This window comes from Mauremys reevesii, linkage group 8 (genome assembly GCF_016161935.1).
Source record: "Mauremys reevesii isolate NIE-2019 linkage group 8, ASM1616193v1, whole genome shotgun sequence".
Classification (NCBI taxonomy): Eukaryota; Metazoa; Chordata; order Testudines; family Geoemydidae; genus Mauremys; species Mauremys reevesii.
Window position 1 is genome coordinate 88,463,928 of NC_052630.1, and position 19,448 is coordinate 88,483,375.

General features: G+C 42.4%; 1 protein-coding gene and 1 long non-coding RNA gene across 6 annotated transcripts in view; one reads left to right on the forward strand and one right to left on the reverse strand.

Moving 5' to 3' along the window:
- Positions 1-76: 76 nt before the first annotated feature.
- Positions 77-17,699, forward strand: LOC120370487. 2 transcript variants are annotated; one of them, XR_005583766.1, is made up of 4 exons: positions 77-199; positions 2,806-3,558; positions 16,605-16,716; positions 17,057-17,699. It is a non-coding gene; the product is annotated as an uncharacterized LOC120370487 (long non-coding RNA). The 2 variants fall into 2 exon arrangements; XR_005583765.1 differs by lacking the exons at positions 77-199; positions 2,806-3,558 and adding an exon at positions 11,274-11,379.
- Positions 8,215-19,448, reverse strand: part of CTH (cystathionine gamma-lyase) — a 52,700-nt gene continuing 41,466 nt past the window's right edge. For all 4 annotated transcript variants that reach the window (XM_039485285.1, XM_039485284.1, XM_039485286.1 and 1 more), the window contains 2 exons: positions 14,341-14,479; positions 8,215-9,069 (listed from right to left, as the gene is read on the reverse strand). In XM_039485285.1, coding sequence (XP_039341219.1) covers positions 9,043-9,069; positions 14,341-14,479 — 166 coding nt within the window. In that variant the 3' untranslated portion in view covers positions 8,215-9,042. The remainder of the gene's footprint in view (positions 9,070-14,340; positions 14,480-19,448) is intronic.

Here is a 19,448-nt window from a genome sequence, read left to right on the forward strand (position 1 = left end):
TTAAAGGAGCTGAACACACCAGCCCCAATCCAGTAAATCACATTTGGGCTAAACTTAAGCACATGAACAGTCCCACTGATGTCAAAGCTAAGCATGTGATTAAGTGCTTTTCTGGACCAAAGCTAGAGTTCTCAGCACCTTGCAGGATTGAACTCTGTCCTCACAAACTGACTATCCAGAACCATTACTCAAACTCCAGGTGATTTCTTTTGAATTATCACAGAAATTAGAGATTAGAAGCACCCTGCCAGTGCCAGCTTCTTCCCTCTGCACATTTGCTAGTGTTTTGTCCTGTCTACTTTTAATTATGGGGCTTCCACTAGTTCTTAGAAGTAACTATTTCACAGCCTCATACAGCTCAGCAAGTGGATGATTTTCCCTACTTAGCCTTAATGACCCCACGTCATCCCTTGCTCCTGTAATTACATGTCCATCTTCTAATTTGGAGATTACACCTTCTAAATAACTAGATTCCTCCATTCTCTCCTGAGTTATTTTACTCTACTAGGGCCTGCTCCTGCTTCTAATGAAGTTAATAAGAATTTCCCCATCTGCTTCTAAGTGGGAGTTGGAGGAACTGAATTCTTAATCTTTCCTTATGAACCATTTCCTCTAGCCATCTTGTTTCTCTTCTCTGATCTGCATGTAGTCTGTGTATCTTGCAAGTAAACAAGGCAAGCAAGGTTCAGCACATTACCGCACTGCCCCAGGAATAGAGCAGGGCCCAGGCTGTAATTCTGAGAGTATGCTTCCCAGAACAATGAAGGGGCAGAAAGGAGTGTTTTGTAGGTGGCTGGCTGAGTGCCTATTTGAATTATTATTTTTGCTGCTGAGGTTTTTATTGTGTTATTAATTATGTGTCTAAAGCCTTGTATAGTCATCTTTATTCATTATTATTTAAATTTACATGCATAAATTAATTAAATAGCTCTATTCAGAGTCACAATTCGGTCCCAACAAGAGGGAAGTAATCTGTACCAATCCCTTTTCCTGACACAGTTTATTTCCCTTGACATGCCATGCCTGGCCCTTATTGTGTATTGAAGGGTTGAGCTAAGGCTCTGCCAACTCCCCACCCACCTACCTAGGAGGCAGAGTAGCAGCCTAGCAGCAGCTGATTACCCCCCATCCAGAGTCTGGTGATGTGGGTAGCCAATGGATAGGAGCCAAGAGGCTTCTTACGCCCCTGCATAGGCACATAGCAAGGCTCACCAGCAAGCCCTAGGGTTTAGCAGTACAGTTGTGTGCTTTGAATCATGAAGCACCTCACCTTAATGATCCTTTGGCAAGGGAAATGTTTGTTACTATACCACTTCTCTCTTCTAAAAAGTACTTCAACTTGCAGTGGGATATTTCTATTAGCTGCTTTGACCAGCACTAACTTCATCTAATTACTTTAAGAGTACATAATATATATATGTAATAAGCTCTTTTAGGAAAGGCCATTCTATCTCAACACATATATCAACCATTCTTTATACCTGCTTAGAAAATAGAAATTAGGACCAACACAACTTTAGTTGCATCTGAATTAACAGAAGTCCATTTTTGGTACCATATGTTAGCAGCAGCCATTTCCTAAGCTTAGGAACAAGCAGCCATTTGTTCTGTCAGTTGTTAAACTCCACTTGCTGAGACAGTAGCTTTTGAGAAGTTAATTTACTGCTTGGATGATATCTTGGCAAAGTTTAACAGCATGGAATGACTTCCTGAAAAGAAATAAAACAGCAGCAGCTCAAATGAAGGAGAAAATTAAATGAGCACTCCTTGTAACACGAGTAGTAAATTCAATTGTTCTGTCCTTTTATTCTTTTCCCTTTCTTATTACTTTCCCTACTTCTTCATCTGTTCTTTCACTCTACTGTTCTCATTTTGTAAGGGTATACAAAAACATAAGATATGTAAATTTTCAGACTAGATGTTCATGATGGTCCATTTTTGCCTTGGAATCTATGGTATGCTGATCTTAAAATGTTATTTGAAAATGTGGAAGCCCGGAGGCTTTTTGTGCATATTTACTGTATATTTGTTTTGTATGGTTTAGATGATAACATTCCTTTAAAGCCTATTAATAGCCTCCAATGCTAAATGCCCTTTTTAATTTTTCAGTATATTTTGTGCTATATTCGAGCAACTTGTGTGTGTGTTGTATATATAGCATATCCATGTTTGGAGGAAAAACTAAATAACTATTAATATAAAAGTAATCAAATCTACTAGTAGATTACAGGAAGCAGTAAAGCGTGGCTTAACTTGGAAAAGTAACTAAAAATTAATTGAAAAAAAATTTCTGAGGACTTTATTGACAAATGGACTTTTTACTCCTTCAAAAGTTATCATGGGCATGAAAGTGAGCTGGACTCTATTCCTTGGGGTTCATCATCAACAGAATTGTTTATTATGTTCCAGTCCATTACCCTTGTTGAAGGAAATGAGACCGTACAGGTGTTGTTGCAGGCACAATTTGAAGACAATAGGGTTGCACGGCTGTAACTAGAATCAAATTTGGCCTGCAGAGCTTTGTTACTAGTGATGAGTGTTTTCTTCTCACACCACTTGACTTTCCAATCCCAGAGGGATTTTGCTGGACTGGCTGTTATAAAAATGTGTCTTTACTTCTAAGCATTTCATCTGCTAATAATTGAGACACAATAAAATGGTGCCATGTTTTGAAACACCTTTCAAAGTTGAACCATACTTTAAGTTGTTTCATAAAAGACTACAGTAAATACCAAAAACAATTTACAGCACTCAAAAGCAAAGTGTAGATATGGAGCACTCAAGAGACTGGTATTCCCAATACAGGTCTGTAGCGAGGAGGCATCGCCTCCCTCAGAGAGTGACAGCGAGGGACCACAACATGCCCCCTGGTGGGCCGAACCAGAAGAGCCATGTCTGCACAAAGGGCGGGCCAGGAAGGGGAAGTATAAAAGGCGGGCCCTACTGCTCACTTGTGGTGGAGTTACCATAGGAAATAGATGTATTCTATTTGTAGAGGTACTACCTCCTGAAGACTGACTAGAGCTCCCAGGACTGCTGGCTGACCAAGATGCTGAGGAGTTGCTGGGTCTCCCCAGGTTGCTGCCTGTGGACTGGCCAGGGCTCCCTGAGATGACAGATGCTGATATACCTGAAGGAGGGTGTAGGAAGCAGCTTAGGGAAACCAGGAACAGTCTGGCTAGGAGCTGACCTGACATAAGGCCAGCATGTTGTGGGTGGATCCCTGCTGACCCAGTGGCAGACCACTCTGTCACTGTTAGGTCCCTGTGCTGGGGCATAGTGGAGTTGGGTGGGCCCATATCTCCCCCCTCCCTGTCACTCCATCTCTGGGATGGTAATATCCCCCTCCTTAGGCCAGGAGGCCTGTGCTTCTTTGGTGACCCTACCTGAGCCCCATAGATTGCTTAGCTGCTCTGCCTTGATTGTGGGCCAGAGCCCATTCATTGCTTTGCTGCCCTGCCTGGGCCTGGGGCTCATAGACTGCCATACTGTTCTGCCTGGCTGGAGGATTGGAGCACTAGGTGAAGCTAATTCTCCCTTTTGAGCTCACCTTTACAGGTATGTGATAGTGAGGCTGCATGGCTTCTCTTAGAGAGTGACCGGGAGAGACAGCCATGCAGCATACAAGGTCAATTTGTTTTAATATGCCCTGAAGTAATTTAATAATGTCCATGGTGTTATATAAAATGCAGATCAGATTGAGCACAATTTCCATACAGTGGACTAGTTTGACCCACAGTTGTTGGATGGTATTTTAGGTTTCTAATGTTGTGGGGTTTTTTTGTTTTCTTTTAATACACTTCTAGGGTCAAGAGTGAGGATGTTAGCCCTAGTTGTGCCTTCTTCAAGTTGCCATTTAAATGGTGAATCCTTTTCTAAACAGATTCTTTTTGGCGACACCATACTGAGGCTGAAAATTAAATCCATAAATGGTCTATTGTCTGGACAAATCAACCATTTACTGTTGTGATAAAAGATTAATGAGTTGTATTTGTATGCTAGCAGCAGAAAAGCACTCAGTCTCAGCCATATGGTTTGGAGGATCTTTAGAGAATTTACTAGATACTTTGCTACAAAACACCTGGCATAAATTCTCACTGTTTGTACACATTCCCCATACTTCAATTCTGTATGTTCTAGAAACAAGTATTTTATTATATTATGAAGACTTGTTAAACACAGAACTGCTTTACTGCAGCACTAGAAGTTTATAAATCAAGTCATTAATTTTAAAGGTTCCCACACTGATTGCTAAACAAACAAACAGCAGGATGTTTAAACCTTTGCATCCCAGTGTGCTGCAAACCATTTCACACACACACTTTGCTACAGCCCTTATTTCAAAGTTGACCGTCTTTGTGCACCCCCTCCCTCCATGCATCTTAGAATGGGGCTCAGGTGTGCTCTAGGTACACTGATAACTTAACACCACCTCAGGCACCTCCTTATACAAGTTGGATTTCAACAACCACTTCTCTGAAGGATAGAGGTGTCCAGAATTTCTAGGCACACTTCAGCTGAAAACATGTTAAGTGTTTTCTTCCAGACTCTGTTTTAAATGTAATACTTTAGTGGAGGAAAACGAGATGCTTTGTAGTCTTATATAGACATACTTAGGCTCCAATCCTACAAACATTTGTGCACATACTTAACTACTGTGAGTAATTGCACTGATTTCAATGCAACAACTCATGGTAAAACTAAGCGTGTGTGTAAGAGTTTGTAGGACTGTGGTATTAGATTGCAAGCTCCTTGGAGCAAGAGGTGCTTTTTTTTTTTTTGGTTCTATTTGTATATTGCCTAGCACAATGGGGGCACACTCCATGATTAGATAGACACTTAAATAATGCAATAATTTGTGTTACAGGTGCTCATGGAGTCATGACCTAAACCCAGTCACTTAACAGAAAGCAGGAAACCACTGTGCTATATGCTTATTAAGAATGTAAATGCATTCTCTAGAGATTCATAGAACTTAAGGTCAGGAGGAACCATTAAATCACCTAGACTGACCTCCTGTATGCAGCCCAATAATTTGATTGATTAAAACATTTCTTCTGGAAAGGCATCCAGTCTTGATCTGAAGAAATCAAAAAATGGAGAATCCATCACTTCCCTTGGTAGTTTCTTCCATTGGTTCATCACCTTCACTGGTGGACACTCTTGCCTCATTTCCAATTTGAATTTCTCTGGCTTCAGCTTCCAGCCATTAGTTCTTATGCCTTTCTCCACTAGATTAAAGAGCCTGTTCATACCCAGTAAGTTCTTCCTATGAAGGTATAATCAAGACACCTTTCAATCTTTTTTCATAAGGTAAACCAATTGAACTCTAAGTATCTCACTGTAAGGCATCTTCTCTGGCCCTTGAATCATTTTTGTGGCTCAACGTGGAGCAGGTGAAGACCAAATCAGGCTTTATGCTGTAATGGCTTCACTCTTGTACTCTACCACTGCAAGGGAATAAATGGCATGTGAGGAGGTTTAGAAGCATATTACCCAGCCCTTGCAATTCATTCTGTATGGATGGACCCTGCACAGAACCCCACTAAATTTCAAGGTGCCATGTGTAGGGCCTATGATAGCAATTGTATTCATTTATGTATCCTGTGCTTAGATGCCATACTGCTGATATGAAAACCTATGAAATTATGGACATATACAGGAAGTAAAACTTCTGGCTAGAGAGAGGGGCAGTTGTGGATTGTTTTAAAACACAAAAAATTGAATAAGGGGTGTTGAGGTGTTGCTTGTATGTTAATTCCCTTCTCCCTAATTTTTGTATCCGTCTTTAAAGATTGTGAGCTCTTGTGGAAAGGACTGATTTCTCTTGGTGTGACTTACTCCTGGGGGAATTCTGCACCTCTGTGCATGCTCAAAATTTATGTTCCCTGCAGAAAAATGACTGACAAGGCAGCCACAAAACTGGTCATGCAACTCTCCCAGCAGTATGTTTTGGGTGCCCCGGGCAGCCGGCAGAGAGGTAAATCACTGTGGGGTGCAGGCAGAACTGGGGAAGACATAGCTGGTGGCTCCTACCCTGTACCAGGCTCAGGTGCTAGTCCCAGCTGGGCTGGGGAGGATGGGACTTCCTCTTCCCCTGCATGGCATCTGGGCTGGGTCCGACCCACCCAGATTTTTCCCCGAGTTGTAGGAAACTCTGCAAACCTCTCTTTCCCCTTCCCCCCCGTCCCCCTGCGCTTCCTGCACCCATTGCTCCTCAGCTGCAGGGGGGAAGAGATTCCCTGTACAGGGAACTGCTCCTGCATCCAGACCCCCTCATATCCAGACCCTCCTGCACCCTGATTCTTCCCCCTTGCCCCAAGATGAGCCCCACTCCTCCTGGACCACCCCCACAAGCTACCCGCACCTGGATCTCCCCCCCTGCCCCAACCAACTGCACCTGGATCCCAACCCCATTGAGCCCCATTCCCCCAGTACCTGGCCCCCCACACTTAGACTCCCCCCATCAACCACTTTTCTGGACCCCTCTGCTGAGTCCCCATTACTTTTGCACCCAGAACCTGCCAAGCCCCTGTCCATCTGGATTCCCCCCCGAGCTGCCTGCACCCAGACTGCACCACACAGAACCCTCTCAACTCACACCTGGATTCTCCCACCACACTAAGACCCTCCAAACTTGGCTCCTGCTTGGCAGACAGGCACCTAGTGCAGAGGGGCAGGCCCAGTCATTGTGCTGTGTCAGGGTTGCATACAGCCTCACCACTGAGCCTATCCCCTGGGACAGGGGAGCTACACAGTGATCTCCCACACCTGTGCAGCCAGTGGCCTGGGCTTCTCCAGTGCCATGATGGAGCCTCCATTTTTTTTTTGATAAATAAAATTTGCAGAATTAAATTTTTTGGCGCAGAATGCCCTCCGGAGTAAAATTAGCAGAACAATAATTTTACTGGCAAGGACCTACTAGGTTCCTTATACAAGTCCAGAGGAGAATTGTACAGGAAGGACATAATTTGTCACCTAAATGCTACAGTAATGGGCACCCTCAAAATACTTCAATAGTGAAAGGTGAGTGAACAGAAAGGAGATGGCTTGTACTATTTCTAGCAGATCTGCTGAATGGCATGATGGCCAAAGGATGAGTGTGCTCTCTGAGGAAAAGACCACAACAATGAGAACTCTTAGTAAAACCAAAGTTTCCTGCCTTTCTATATGGAATGTAGAAAGCCTGGTCTGTCAGAGGCTGTGGTATCTCTGAAAGTAATGGTTTTCACTTGTGATGTACACATTTCCTTAATGAATGTGTGATCCAGCTTGCAATGTATTTGAGATTCAGAGATGGTTTAAAACAGATTCCCTGCATTTGCTATACCTTTTAGAGTGCCAGTACCTGAAGGGAAACTGGCTTTTTCCTTGGCAATGGCAGCTATGCTGCCAAAGTGTGCAATTCTCATCTGTTGGTGTTGATGTCGACCAAAAACAAATACAAGTATTACTTAATCATCTTCATCTCTACACTCCACAACCGTTATCTTATGGAAGTGAAGCAACTTTTTGTACAAATCAGCTACAGTTCTTCTCATTAGGGGTGTGTGTGAGGTATTCCCCCCCCCCCCCCCGCACCATTTCATCACTCCCCAAGCACCAGAGAACACTTTCTTCTCCCCGCTCCCCACCGCCTGCAAAAACACTTCCAAGGGAATTCTGTAATAACCCACCCATGTTTGTATTTTCTTGACCTTTTTGAGATACTATAGGCCACTTCAGTGGATTATTTAGCAGGATACTGCATAAGAATTGACAATTTCAAAACCTTTTTTCTTAAACTAGTTTTGCTGCTTTCTGCTAAATGTAAGCTTTTATTTGAAAAGTTTCTAGCTACCTTCTAAAAAGTTAATGTGGGTAGATTTCATTGACAATGTGGGAATGCATCAGAATAAACCCTTCTCCATCCTAACTTCCAACATCTTGTCACACCATAGTGAGGACTCAGGTGTGAGATTTCAATAATATTAAAAATGACACCACAGTAAAATATTGATAAGACCTTGCCTCTGTAAAGAGGCTGCACCAAGCAAAGAATGCCAGCTTTGTCCCATTCATTTTATTCACTAATGTTCCACTTACAATTCATACAGAACATTCTAAACAATTTAATGTTAGATTAAAAAATAGTGGGTTTTAAAAAGCCAGAGAACTAGTATGTGGTGTAATATTAGACTTAGTTTTTAAAAGAAAAACCAACTCTAGATTTCATTTGCTTTGTGAAAACTTTAATGTTTTCAAAATTATCATTGTAGTCTGTCTGACAAATGCCCCATTTAATTTCCCCTTTCATTAAATTATCCACTTTAGAAATTCAAGCATACAGAAACAAATTCTATGTTGGTAAGACAGAAGTTAAGACTGAAATTGTTCTCATGTATAACACATTCCATTTAAAAAATTCAGACTAAATCCTGCTTATTTTACTGTCAAATCTTCAGAAAATTACAGTACAGTATCAGTTATGACTTAAATTTTCAGTGTTGCACAAAATCAAACCAAATTTGATATTCTCATTCAAAAAGTCTGAATTTGATCCTATACCATTCAAAATACATCTTCAGTTAGACATAAAATGTGATTTTAAAAAAAATAAATTCTGCAGTATGATGAAAGAAACAGCCTGTACCAACATAACTGCGGTATGCACTCACCACTGTACAGCATAAAAAAACCCAATTTTTAATATTTGAGATCCGGATATAATACTGTTGCATGTACATCACAGCTGAATCTCAGATCAACAAGCTTTTCTCAGAAAGGAGAGTGACATTTCAAGTCATAAGAGCAGGAGGAACAAGAGGATGACACATCTGAAAGCACAAGTTTTGTGCATAAGTTTGACCCATGTTGAGTCACTGGAGAGCAAAGCTTAAAAAGAGACATCTTGGGTAGCTAAACTTTGACTATAAGTTTAGGTTCCCCCCCCCCTTCACTTTTAAAGGAAAATCTGAAGAAACTTATCATTGGTTTGGCTTTTAATTTAATCTTCTCTGGGTGCCTTCACTGTGTAGGCTTCCGATTTCAGGTCTTAGATTCCTAGTTGCGAACCATATGCTCTGGGACCTGCAGTAACAGAAGACAAGCATGATATAATTATATTGTGGTGTTCTCTAGTATTGCAGAGCTGTTTATTTTAGCAAGAAACTGGCCATACATTAGCAATAGATATAGTCTTGCTCCTAGAAGGCCTCTGTAGATAAGTTTGACTACTTGACTGTTGCAAAAGTGCTCAGAACTTCAATTTTTGGCTAATTTCTCAAATCCACAAACGTTGTTTTATAGAGAAGTTTCAGTTGCATAGTGCAGTAATTCAAGCTATGTTATATCTGTCTTACTAGCAAACCTTGTCATGTTGCACACATGGAAAAGTGATCCTCTCTACCCCAAGTTTCTTTATTTTTTTAATGCTCCTTTTTTACTAGGCCAATAGCCTGGTGCTGTGGCGCAGGGATGTAAGACAGTACATGGGTCTAGTCCTTGTTTTGCCAGTGACTTGTATTAGTTGAGGCAAGTAACTTAAACTTCTCCATTGGCCTGCTCCAAAGACCAGGCTCAAGGTCTTCCACGAGTACCTCCCTGTGGCTCTACATCCTAGATTGACTACACTCAGCCTCCCAGTTGTCCATTAAACTATCACCTGATCCCCACAGTTACTCCCTCAGGCTGAGAAGCAGCTAATTATTTATGGTGCAGTGGGACTGGCCCATTTTCCCCTTAAAGGGGCCAGCCACCCTGTGACAACTGGTTTCAATGATTTGCTGAATGCGGGTCTGAGTTAATTAAGAGCACCTCTGTCACCCTCCATTCCTTTGCCCACAACAGGCAGGAGGAGACAGGCATCCTCCAGAATATATCTCTACCTCAATATAACGCTGTCCTTGGGAGCCAAAAAATCTTACCATGTTATAGGTGAAACCACGTTATATCGAACTTGCTTTGATCCACTGGAGCCCCCTGGAGTACTGCTTTACCACGTTATATCTGAATTTGTGTTATATTGGGTCATATTATATCTGGGTAGAGGTGTATATGAATGTTCTGAGGTTCAGAAGGAGGTAAGAGGCAGACCAGTTGAAAGCCTCTGAGTAAAGATAAAGGGAGGGGTAGGCGTGGAAGGACAATATCATGGTAGAGGGTCTACTATGGACCACCAAATCAGGAAGAGGAGGTGAATGAGGCATTTCTACATTTTAAAAAAAAACAACCTGGTTCTAACACAGGACCAGACATCTGTTGAAAAAGTAGTACAGTAAAATGCAAAATTCCAATATGTTCTTGGAATGTGTTGGGGACAACTTCTTATTTCAGACAGTGGAGGAAGTAATGAGTGGTAGTCAGATAAGACTGGCTTCTGACTAACAGAGCAATTGGTTGTGAAACTGAAGATGGAATGCAATTTGGGTGAAAGTGACCATGAAATCATAGATTTCGTGATTCTAAGGAAAGGAAGGGGTGAGAGCAGCAGAATCAAGTAAAATAGATTTTTGAAAAGCAGACAAACTGAGAATTGGTAGGGAAGTTCCTGGGCGGGTGGGGAAGAATCTAAGGGAAAAAAGAGTTCAGGAGAACTGGCAGTTTCTCAAGGAGACCAATTTAAATTCACCGCAAACTATCCCAATACAAAGGAAAGATCAGAAGAATAGCAAGAGAACAATGTGGCTGCATCAGGAGCACTTCAATTATCTGAAAATCAAAAACTACGTTGCTAAAGATGACTACAAAGAATAGCAGAAGCATGTAGGGACAAAATCCAGAAGTATAAAGCACAAAATGAACTGCACCTAATGAGACAAAAGCCAATAAGAGGTTCCTAAAGTATTATTAAAACAAGAGACAAAAGGAAGTCCACGGGGAAGGGGAGATAATGGATGACACAAAGAAGGCAAAGGTGTATAATGCCTATTTGCTTCAGTCTTCACTAAAAAGATGCTTAACAAAAATTAGCAATGCAGGGGAAGGAACACAAACCAAAATAAGGCAAGGATTGGTTATAGAATATTTAGATATGTATTCAGATAGTCAGAGCCTGATGAAATTCTCTCTAGGATACTGAAGCAATCTCAGAATCATTAGCAATTATCTTTGAGAACTCATGGATGATGGGTGAGGTCCCAGAGGAGGGCTGTGATGGAGTGTACTAGCCCCACACTGGAGAGAAAGGGGTTAAAAACAGTGTTCTTAGCAGCAAAAGCCACACCTCCCTGACCCTACTGGGCATTCTCCAACTGCTGCTGCTGCTACAGTATAAAAGGGAGTAGCCTAGCTCAGTCTTGGCTGGCTACCAAGGAGGAAGGATGCATCTCGCTGGCGTCAGCCAAGGAGCAGTCAGAATTCCAGATCGCAGGAGATGCTGAGTTCCAGGCAGGGACCCAGGTACTTGCTGATGCCCCAGGGAGATTGCAGTTGCCACTTGAGGAGCCCAGAGACTCCCAAGACACCATAACCTCAACTTCAAAAGTCATGGTAGGAAGCAGCCCAGGGAGGGACTAGCCAGTGTCCCGGCAGCAATCAGCATGTTGCAGGAGGATTCCCTGCTGACTTAGTGGTGAACCCATTGACCACTACCAGGGCCCTGAGCTGGGACCAGGTGGAGCAGGGAGGGCTTGGGTCCCCCTACCTGGCTGCCCCCTTTGAGGGGTGGCCCATCAAAGCACCTCCCACTGACTGGCCATTAGGCTGCACTTCCCCACAGCCAAGGAGAACCCTACTGACTTTGGCCATTAGGCCATGCATCCCTGCAGCCTAAGGGAGTCTTACTGACTTTGGCCATTAGGCCAAGCTTCCCAGCAATCCAGGGAGTCCTATTAGCTCTAACCCTGGGCCTACCCTGCCCTTGCCTCACCTCCAGGGGAATGGGGTGTACTGGCCCTGTGAAAAGGGCAAATATTGTATTTATCTTTTTAAAAAGAACAAAGATGATCAATGCAATTAGAGAACACTCACCATAATTTTGAAATCTGGAAAGATGTTTGAACAAATTAATCAATCAATTTTTAAGCATCTAGAGGATAACAGGGTTTAAGTAATAGCTAGCATAACCTGTCAAAAACAAATCATGTCATGCCAAACCAACCTCATTGACAGGGTTGCTGGCCTAATGGATAGGAGGGAAGCAGTAGGTGTGACATCTTGATATTTAGTAAGGTTTTTGACAGAGTTCCACATAAAGAAACTAGGGAATGTGGTTTAAATTACTATTAACTGGTTGGAAGACCATACTCAAAGAGTAGCTACCAATGGTTCTCTGGGGTACTGCAGGGGTCAGTCCTGGGTCCGGTACTAGTCAACATTTTCATTTAATGACTTGGATAATAGAGTGGAGAGCATTCTTACAATTCCCCAGGTGACACCAAGCTGGCAAGGGTTGCAACCACTTTGGTGGACAGGATTAGAATTCAAGACCAGCTTGACAAATTGGACAACTAGTATGAAATGAACAAGAAGAAATTCAATAAAGGCAAGTGCAAAGCACTATGCTTAGGAAGGAAAAATCAAATGCATAACTACAAAATAAGGAATAACTGTCTAGGCAGTAGTAGTAGTGCAGAAAAAGATCTGGGAGCTATGTGATTCAGCAATGTGATTCAGTTGCAAAAACAAAAAAACTAATGTCATTCTGGGGTGTATTAACAGGAAATGCTGTATGTAAGACACAAGATGGAACTGTCCCCCTCTATTCTACACCGGAGAGGTCTCAGCCAGAGTAGCATTTAGTTTTGGATGCTATACATTAAGAAAGAGATGTGGACAAACTAAGAGTCCAGAGGACAGCAACAAAAAACCATTACAAGGTTTAGAAAACCTGACCTATGAGGAAAGGTTAAGCTGGAGCTGTTTAGTCTTGAGAAGATTGAGGGAGACCTGATAAGACATTAAATATAAGGGATCTTAAAGAGGATGGTGGTAAATTGTTTTCCATGTTTACTGAAAGCAGGACAAATAGTAATCTGTTTAATCTGCATCAAGGGAGATTTAAGTTACCTATTAGGGGAAAAACTAAGTACAGGATAATCAAGCACTGGAACAAGCTTCCAAGGGAGGTTGTGGTACCCTGATCAGTGGAGGTTTTTATGAATAGATTACCACAGAGGTTCTCAAACTGTGGTTCGTGACTGTTTTGATGGGGTCACCAGGGCTGAAGCCTAGAGCCCCAAGCAGGGCTGAAGGTAGGGGGTCACAATTTTTTCTAGTAAGGGGGGGTCATGATTTTTCTTGAGTCTAAATGGGGTCACCAGCACAAAGTTTGATAAACACTGGACTAGACAAACATACTACTTCTCGCCTCAGCACAGAGAGCTGGACTAGGTGACCTTCTGAGGTCCCTTCCGGCCCCTCATTTCTATGATTTACTACTTCATAAGATAGGAGAGTAAAGGTGTCAGGGCATGCCATCCTAACATAGCTGTGCATTTCTTGTGTTGTAGCAATGTGTAACAAAACAGACCAGCTGAGTTCCACCTCAGCACCATGATGAGAACACTAAAATGTAATATTAGGACTTCATGCTGCAATTTTTTTAATTATGCACCTCCAGATTGGTGCTCCAACTAAAGATAAGTGTCTCTGCTTTAGATTAGGCAGTTATGCCTGGTCCATTCTATTAGGAGAGCTTGCAGAGAACACTATATTTGTTGAGAGCAGGTGTCATTCACCATGCCAACCATGCAATGGAGAGTACAATGTCATGCAAGTTCATAGAAGAAGCAAATAATTATCAATTGCTGTTGCCTTTTTTTCCTTCTATGTGTTTTAGGGGACCTATGCTGAAGGAATGCAAATGGCATGATATCACAAAACAATTTTAATTTCTTTAAGAGACCTCTGGGGGAATGTAAGGTTTGAACTTTTCATAGATTTTAATTTTCAAAAGTTAAGAATAAATTCACTAGCTTAAACAAAGTTACCAGCCAATTCTTTCCTGCATTTGATTACTTTGCAGGGAGCAGCCATTGTCCTTATTAGAAGTGCATAAACTTGTTAATCACTTCTATGCCTAAGCATTACCAATCAAGTCATTACTATTACTGCCAGCTTCTAAGAATCATGCACATTAGAAATCTATATCTATCCCTTTTTTTGAACAGAATGTTGTAGAGGATATGTAAACAGGATACTAATCATGGAAATTCAAAAACCCAAAATGCAGTCAGATTAAAAATATTAAATAAGGAAGATGATAGGTTTGTAATAATGAACTTTTGTATTAGTTATCTGATAAAGTAAATCTATTCCACTGATTTAAGATAAATGGTGAACCGTTAGTTTGAAAAATGTAAAATGCAAAAGGAAAATCATTTTTATAAACAAGAGGCACTAAAGTATTAGATGACTTACTGCTGCTTTCAAAGCTTGCTCCAGATCTTCCAGTATATCTTGTGCATCCTCCAAACCAATTGACAGGCGAATCAAAGTATCATTGATCCCAAGAACCTCTCTCTCCTCTTCAGGAACTGAGGCGTGAGTCATAATAGCCCTGAACAAAAAGAAAAATGGTCTCTGTGCAGACCCATTAGGAGTTTTATTAAATAACTAATTTAGCTGGCCTTTACAATTATCTGCCAGCTCTGTAGGAGTGGTGACAGTCTCTACTTAATCTACACATCAAAAGCCCAGATCCTCAGATAGCGAAAACTAGCATAGCTCCAATTAAGTCAATGGGGCATCAACTAGAATAAATCTATATAGCTCTACTGACTTCACTCGTTTGTACTAGCTGAGAATCTGGTACAATATTGCCTGACTATAACTGCTAAAGGAAAAACAGTGGGTACTTTGGACACTCTAGCTCCGAGTTTTCATCTGGAAAAGGAAGCAATATCTATCCTACTTTCCTTCAATCTTTTTATTGTATTTGTCTAAACATGGGATATCTAAAAGTCTTCCTGCTGGAACTGGATATCTGTGTTTTAAAGACCATGGTTTGAAGGTAAATTCAAAGAAACTGAGGTTATGCAAGTAAGGAAGGTAGAAGAAGAACTGAGTGAAGTTTCAAGTGAGAAGCTGAATCAGAGAGAGAATTTGTGTACTTGGAAACATAGGTGGCGAGTTATATGGGACCATGTGTCCATGCGCCACCAAGGTTTGGGCTTATATCTTCAGAGCCATCCTGTCCATAGGGTCCAGGGTGGCCTGGGTGGCTTGCAGGGGGCCTGGTGCTGGCAGCAGTGAGAGTCCTTCCCCCAAGTCCCCACCCTTGCCCCACCTCTTCCTATCCCTGCTCTGCCCGCCCTCTTCCTGCCCCTTTTCCCCAAGCCTCCACCCCACCTCTTTCTGGCTTCCGCCCCCTCCCCCCCGAGTGACACCAGGAGCCAGAGGGGCAGGGCAGGCTGGGGCCGGGTCACTTGCTGCTGCTGGCACCAGGCCCCCTGCTAACCTCCCCAGTCACCCTGAACCCCACATCCCCCTGAAGCATGGGACACCCCAAAGGGTGGGGCCCAGGGAGACTGCCTTGGTCCATCCTATAGATGGGATGGCTCTGCTTGGACTCGTTCTGGGCACCACCAAAATTTATACAAACCTGAAGCCCGTGCTTGGAAAGTATACTTAGTGCCACTGGGGAGAGATTTGGAGAACTGAAAATAAGAAACCAATGTTCATGGGTGGCAGTGAAAAACAAGATAGGAGTATTGAGACTAGCAATTAAGTTACAAACTGAAAGAAAGTATATGCTGCATGTGTCTGTCCCTGCCCGAGCTATGATTTGGAAATTGTGGGCCTTACAGAGAAGGAAGAAAAGAAGGTACAAGTAGTAGAAAATGAGATACTGGGGAGAATGGAATGCTAGAGGAGGGTAGAGAGCATGAGCATGGAAGAAATTAGGAGGAAGATGAACTTGTACTCTCCAGCCTGTCATTGAGGCCCAAGTTTGAGGTGGGCTGGACACATATGGAGAAGAATGGGAGAAGAATGACCAGCAAAGAGAGAATGGTAGGAACAAGACAGCAAGAAAGGAGGTGGAAAATCAAGGATGGAAAGACTGTTGTGACATGTTGCTAGATAGGATTTTTAATCCTGCAGGATAATGACCCAAATCCAACCTTTAGGGCCATATTGGTAGATAATGTTTGTATTTTTGTGGGTTTTTTTATTTATTTTGTTAGAGGTTAATGTAACCAAATAGTTCCTGTCTATGCTGTAATCTATCTATTCAGAGATCAAAAGGAGAGCCTAAGAGTTACATGAACTGTAAATATAGTGATATCACTATATTGATCTTTGAAGTATAGAGCAAATCACCTGCAAATGGTGGAAAATGGATTAACATAAGACAATTGCCCATGTAGCTAATTACTGGTGACGCTTACTTCAGAGTCTCAATTACCTATTGTTCGCCTAAGGATTCTGAGCTGTCAAGAGAAGGCCTGGAACTGTATCTAAAAACAAACAAAAAACCCTTGGGTCCTAATCCTTTTTATCTCCGATCCGCTTGATGCATTATGCAGGGGAAGCTTGAGTTGTAAGGCTGAGATCTCCAGTCCTTCCTGGATATGAATATTGGACTATAACCTATGAACTAATTCTAACAGAACTCTTTGCAACTACAGTGCTCCCTATCTCTACTAATGTCTGTATGTCTACTGATCTTTTAACCAATTCAGGTCTGTTGCATCTTACGCTGGGGTATGTTCCGCAGTCAGCATGTAAAGCGAAAATCGCATATAGTCGAAGTTACATTGAGTGTAATGGCGGGCAGAATCACCCACACTACAGGTACAGTATTAAAATTGTTCCTTTTTTGTTTTTGCTGACTGTGTAAAGCTGAAATCGCGCAGATGCGACAGACCTGTACACTTTAAAAACAAAAAAAAAACCACTAAGAATTGGCTGTAAGCATGTATGTGGGTAAGATCTGAAATATTCATTAACCTGGGAGGTAATGCTTCTGATCCTTGGGATTGGTAGAACTTTCTTATATGATTAAGATTTTCAATAATCCTCCTCATATTTGACTTGGGTGTCTGGGTGGAAGCCCAAGGCTGGGTTGCTATAAGGGAACTGTGTTTTAGCTTCCAGGTAACCAGTATGGTATTACAGAAGTTGTTTTGTGCAGGCTTGCTAAATCTAGGTAGTGGAATATCCACCAGCTTTGAGGATTATCTGCTCTAATTGAATAACCTCAATGTGGCTCCCTGGGGATCCTGGTCACAACTGTCAAGAGGTTTAAAGAGGAAACAGGATTGGAATTCCAAGGCCTACAAACTTGTGCCATGGACCAAGAGGAGTGGTAAAGAATTGTGAGCAACTCTGATCCCATGTAAACCAGAAAAGGACTTGAGAAGGGAAGTGAATTAAACAAACATTCCTAGACATTCAAAAGTGGGCCACGTAGGAAATAATTCATGAGGGTTTCTTCTGCCTTAAGGTAAGAGCTGATATAGCTTTACAGGCATTAGACTCAATACCACCCTTATTTACAGACTTATCTCCCATTCATTTCAGTGGGAACTCAGCCCATATGCAAGGGCAGAAGACGACAATGGTATACACATCATGCAGAGAATGGCCAATTTTTCCTTTGTAGTCTCCTCACCCCAAGCTGACAGACAATATTAAATTCATTTTCACTACTAGCTGCAGTGGCTATAGCATTAGCAGAGAAGCACAGGTCTTGAAAGATTCAACCATTTTATCTTCAAAGTCTTCAGATAAGCCCAGAATGATCTAGTGTCATATAATGAAATGATGTTACAAACCCTGTGTTTAAAATAAAGTTTACTGGTTTCAGAGTGGTAGCCGTGTTAGTCTATATGAGCAAAACCAGAAAGTCTTTGTGGCATAACACATTTATTTAGGCATAAGCGCTGTGTGGGGGGAGGAGAGGGGGAAGATATACAGTGCTTACTATATTTTTCACTCCATGTATCTGATGAAGTGGGTTTTAGCCCATGGAAGCTTATGCCCAAATAAATCTTAGTCTCTAAGATGCCACAATGACTCCCCTTTGTATGGAAAAACAGGTGCATGTAGTTTTGTGTGCCAAGTATGCCCTCTTGTGTACAGAGTTAAAATAGACTTTTTTACACTAGCAAAACTGAATAAGTACAGTAGAACCTTAAAGATAAGAACACCAGAGTTGTGCACTGACCAGTCAACTGGACACCATGTGAAACTGGAAGTAGCCAATCAGGCAGCAGCAGAGGCCTGTCCCCAAAAAAGCCCAACCAAGTACTGTGCTTGTATTGCATCTTAAAGGTAGGCACATCGGGGCTGTCTGTCCCCACACATGGGGCAGCCACTTACAGTTAGTAAGTGAAGATAGTGGGGCTGCCAGTCCAAGACCACAGAGCAGGAGCAGTGTGAGGGGTCTGTACTTTCACCCCTTCTCCTCTGGCCAGAAGGTGGGGGGATGTGCTGTTTTTACTCCTCTCCTCCCCCCGTGTCTCCCCTGCCCAGACAGAATAGGGACAAGCTTGCCAATTCAGTCTGACCCGGAGATAGAATCTGCTTGCAGGGAAGCTGCTAGCACAGAGGAGGGAGCTCAGATCCTACTGGAGCCCGGCCTGGAGTGTCAGCTGCTGGAGCCCAAACTACACTTTGTTCAGAATTACAAACATTTCAGAGTTACGGACAACTTCCATTCCCAATGTCTGTAACCCTGAGGTTTTACTGTTCATCATGTGGATTTAGTGAATCCATTGTCCATACTTTCATTCGTGGCTGAGACTCCCACTTTGAAGAAGGTAGGCCAAAGAACAATACCGTACTGCAAAAAAGCCAATGATAATACTGTGGAAGAAACTGAAGGATATTCCTTGATTTACAGTGACTGAGGGGGCAGTTTTTCAGTTGATCTAAATGCTACTAACATAACCTCACCTTAAGCCAATGACACAATAAAATATAATATTTTTGAGGGAGGAATTCTCTGCTTTCGCTTCACTCACATTTTACTAATCCTGCTAGTTTGTATAGTTAAGGATAAGAGAGGCAAAGATTAAATAGGCCCTGCGTGAGATTCTAAGAGGCACAGCACAGAACTTGCAGCCCAGTTCCCCTAGAAGAGACACCGGGGATTCTTTGTGCCCTCCGAAGCCCTTGAGGCCTGTGTAAGTTACACCAGCTTTCCAGGACTGCCTTGGGGGGTCACAGCACCACCCAGAATCTCCACACTGCTGTGCACTGCAGCTCATTAAGCCTTGTGGTGGATTTACAGCTGCCTGTAATAGTTCATGAATGTGGTATTTTGAACTAATTGTGTTATCTGCTGTATGCAGATATTGTGAATCATAGTTTTGTCAGGAAATGTATCCAGAAAGGGGAGGTGTGGTTATTTGCAGAAAGATGTAACTATCAAGACAATGCAGAGCAATTTGCTTTGAAGCCCTGGCTCAGCCCCTGCTTGCTGGGCCTGCCAGACCAGCTCCACCCAGGAAGGACTCAGCCCCTTGGAGAGGGAAGGGATCAAGCAATCTCAAAAGGGTTTACACACAGATACTCCTTTG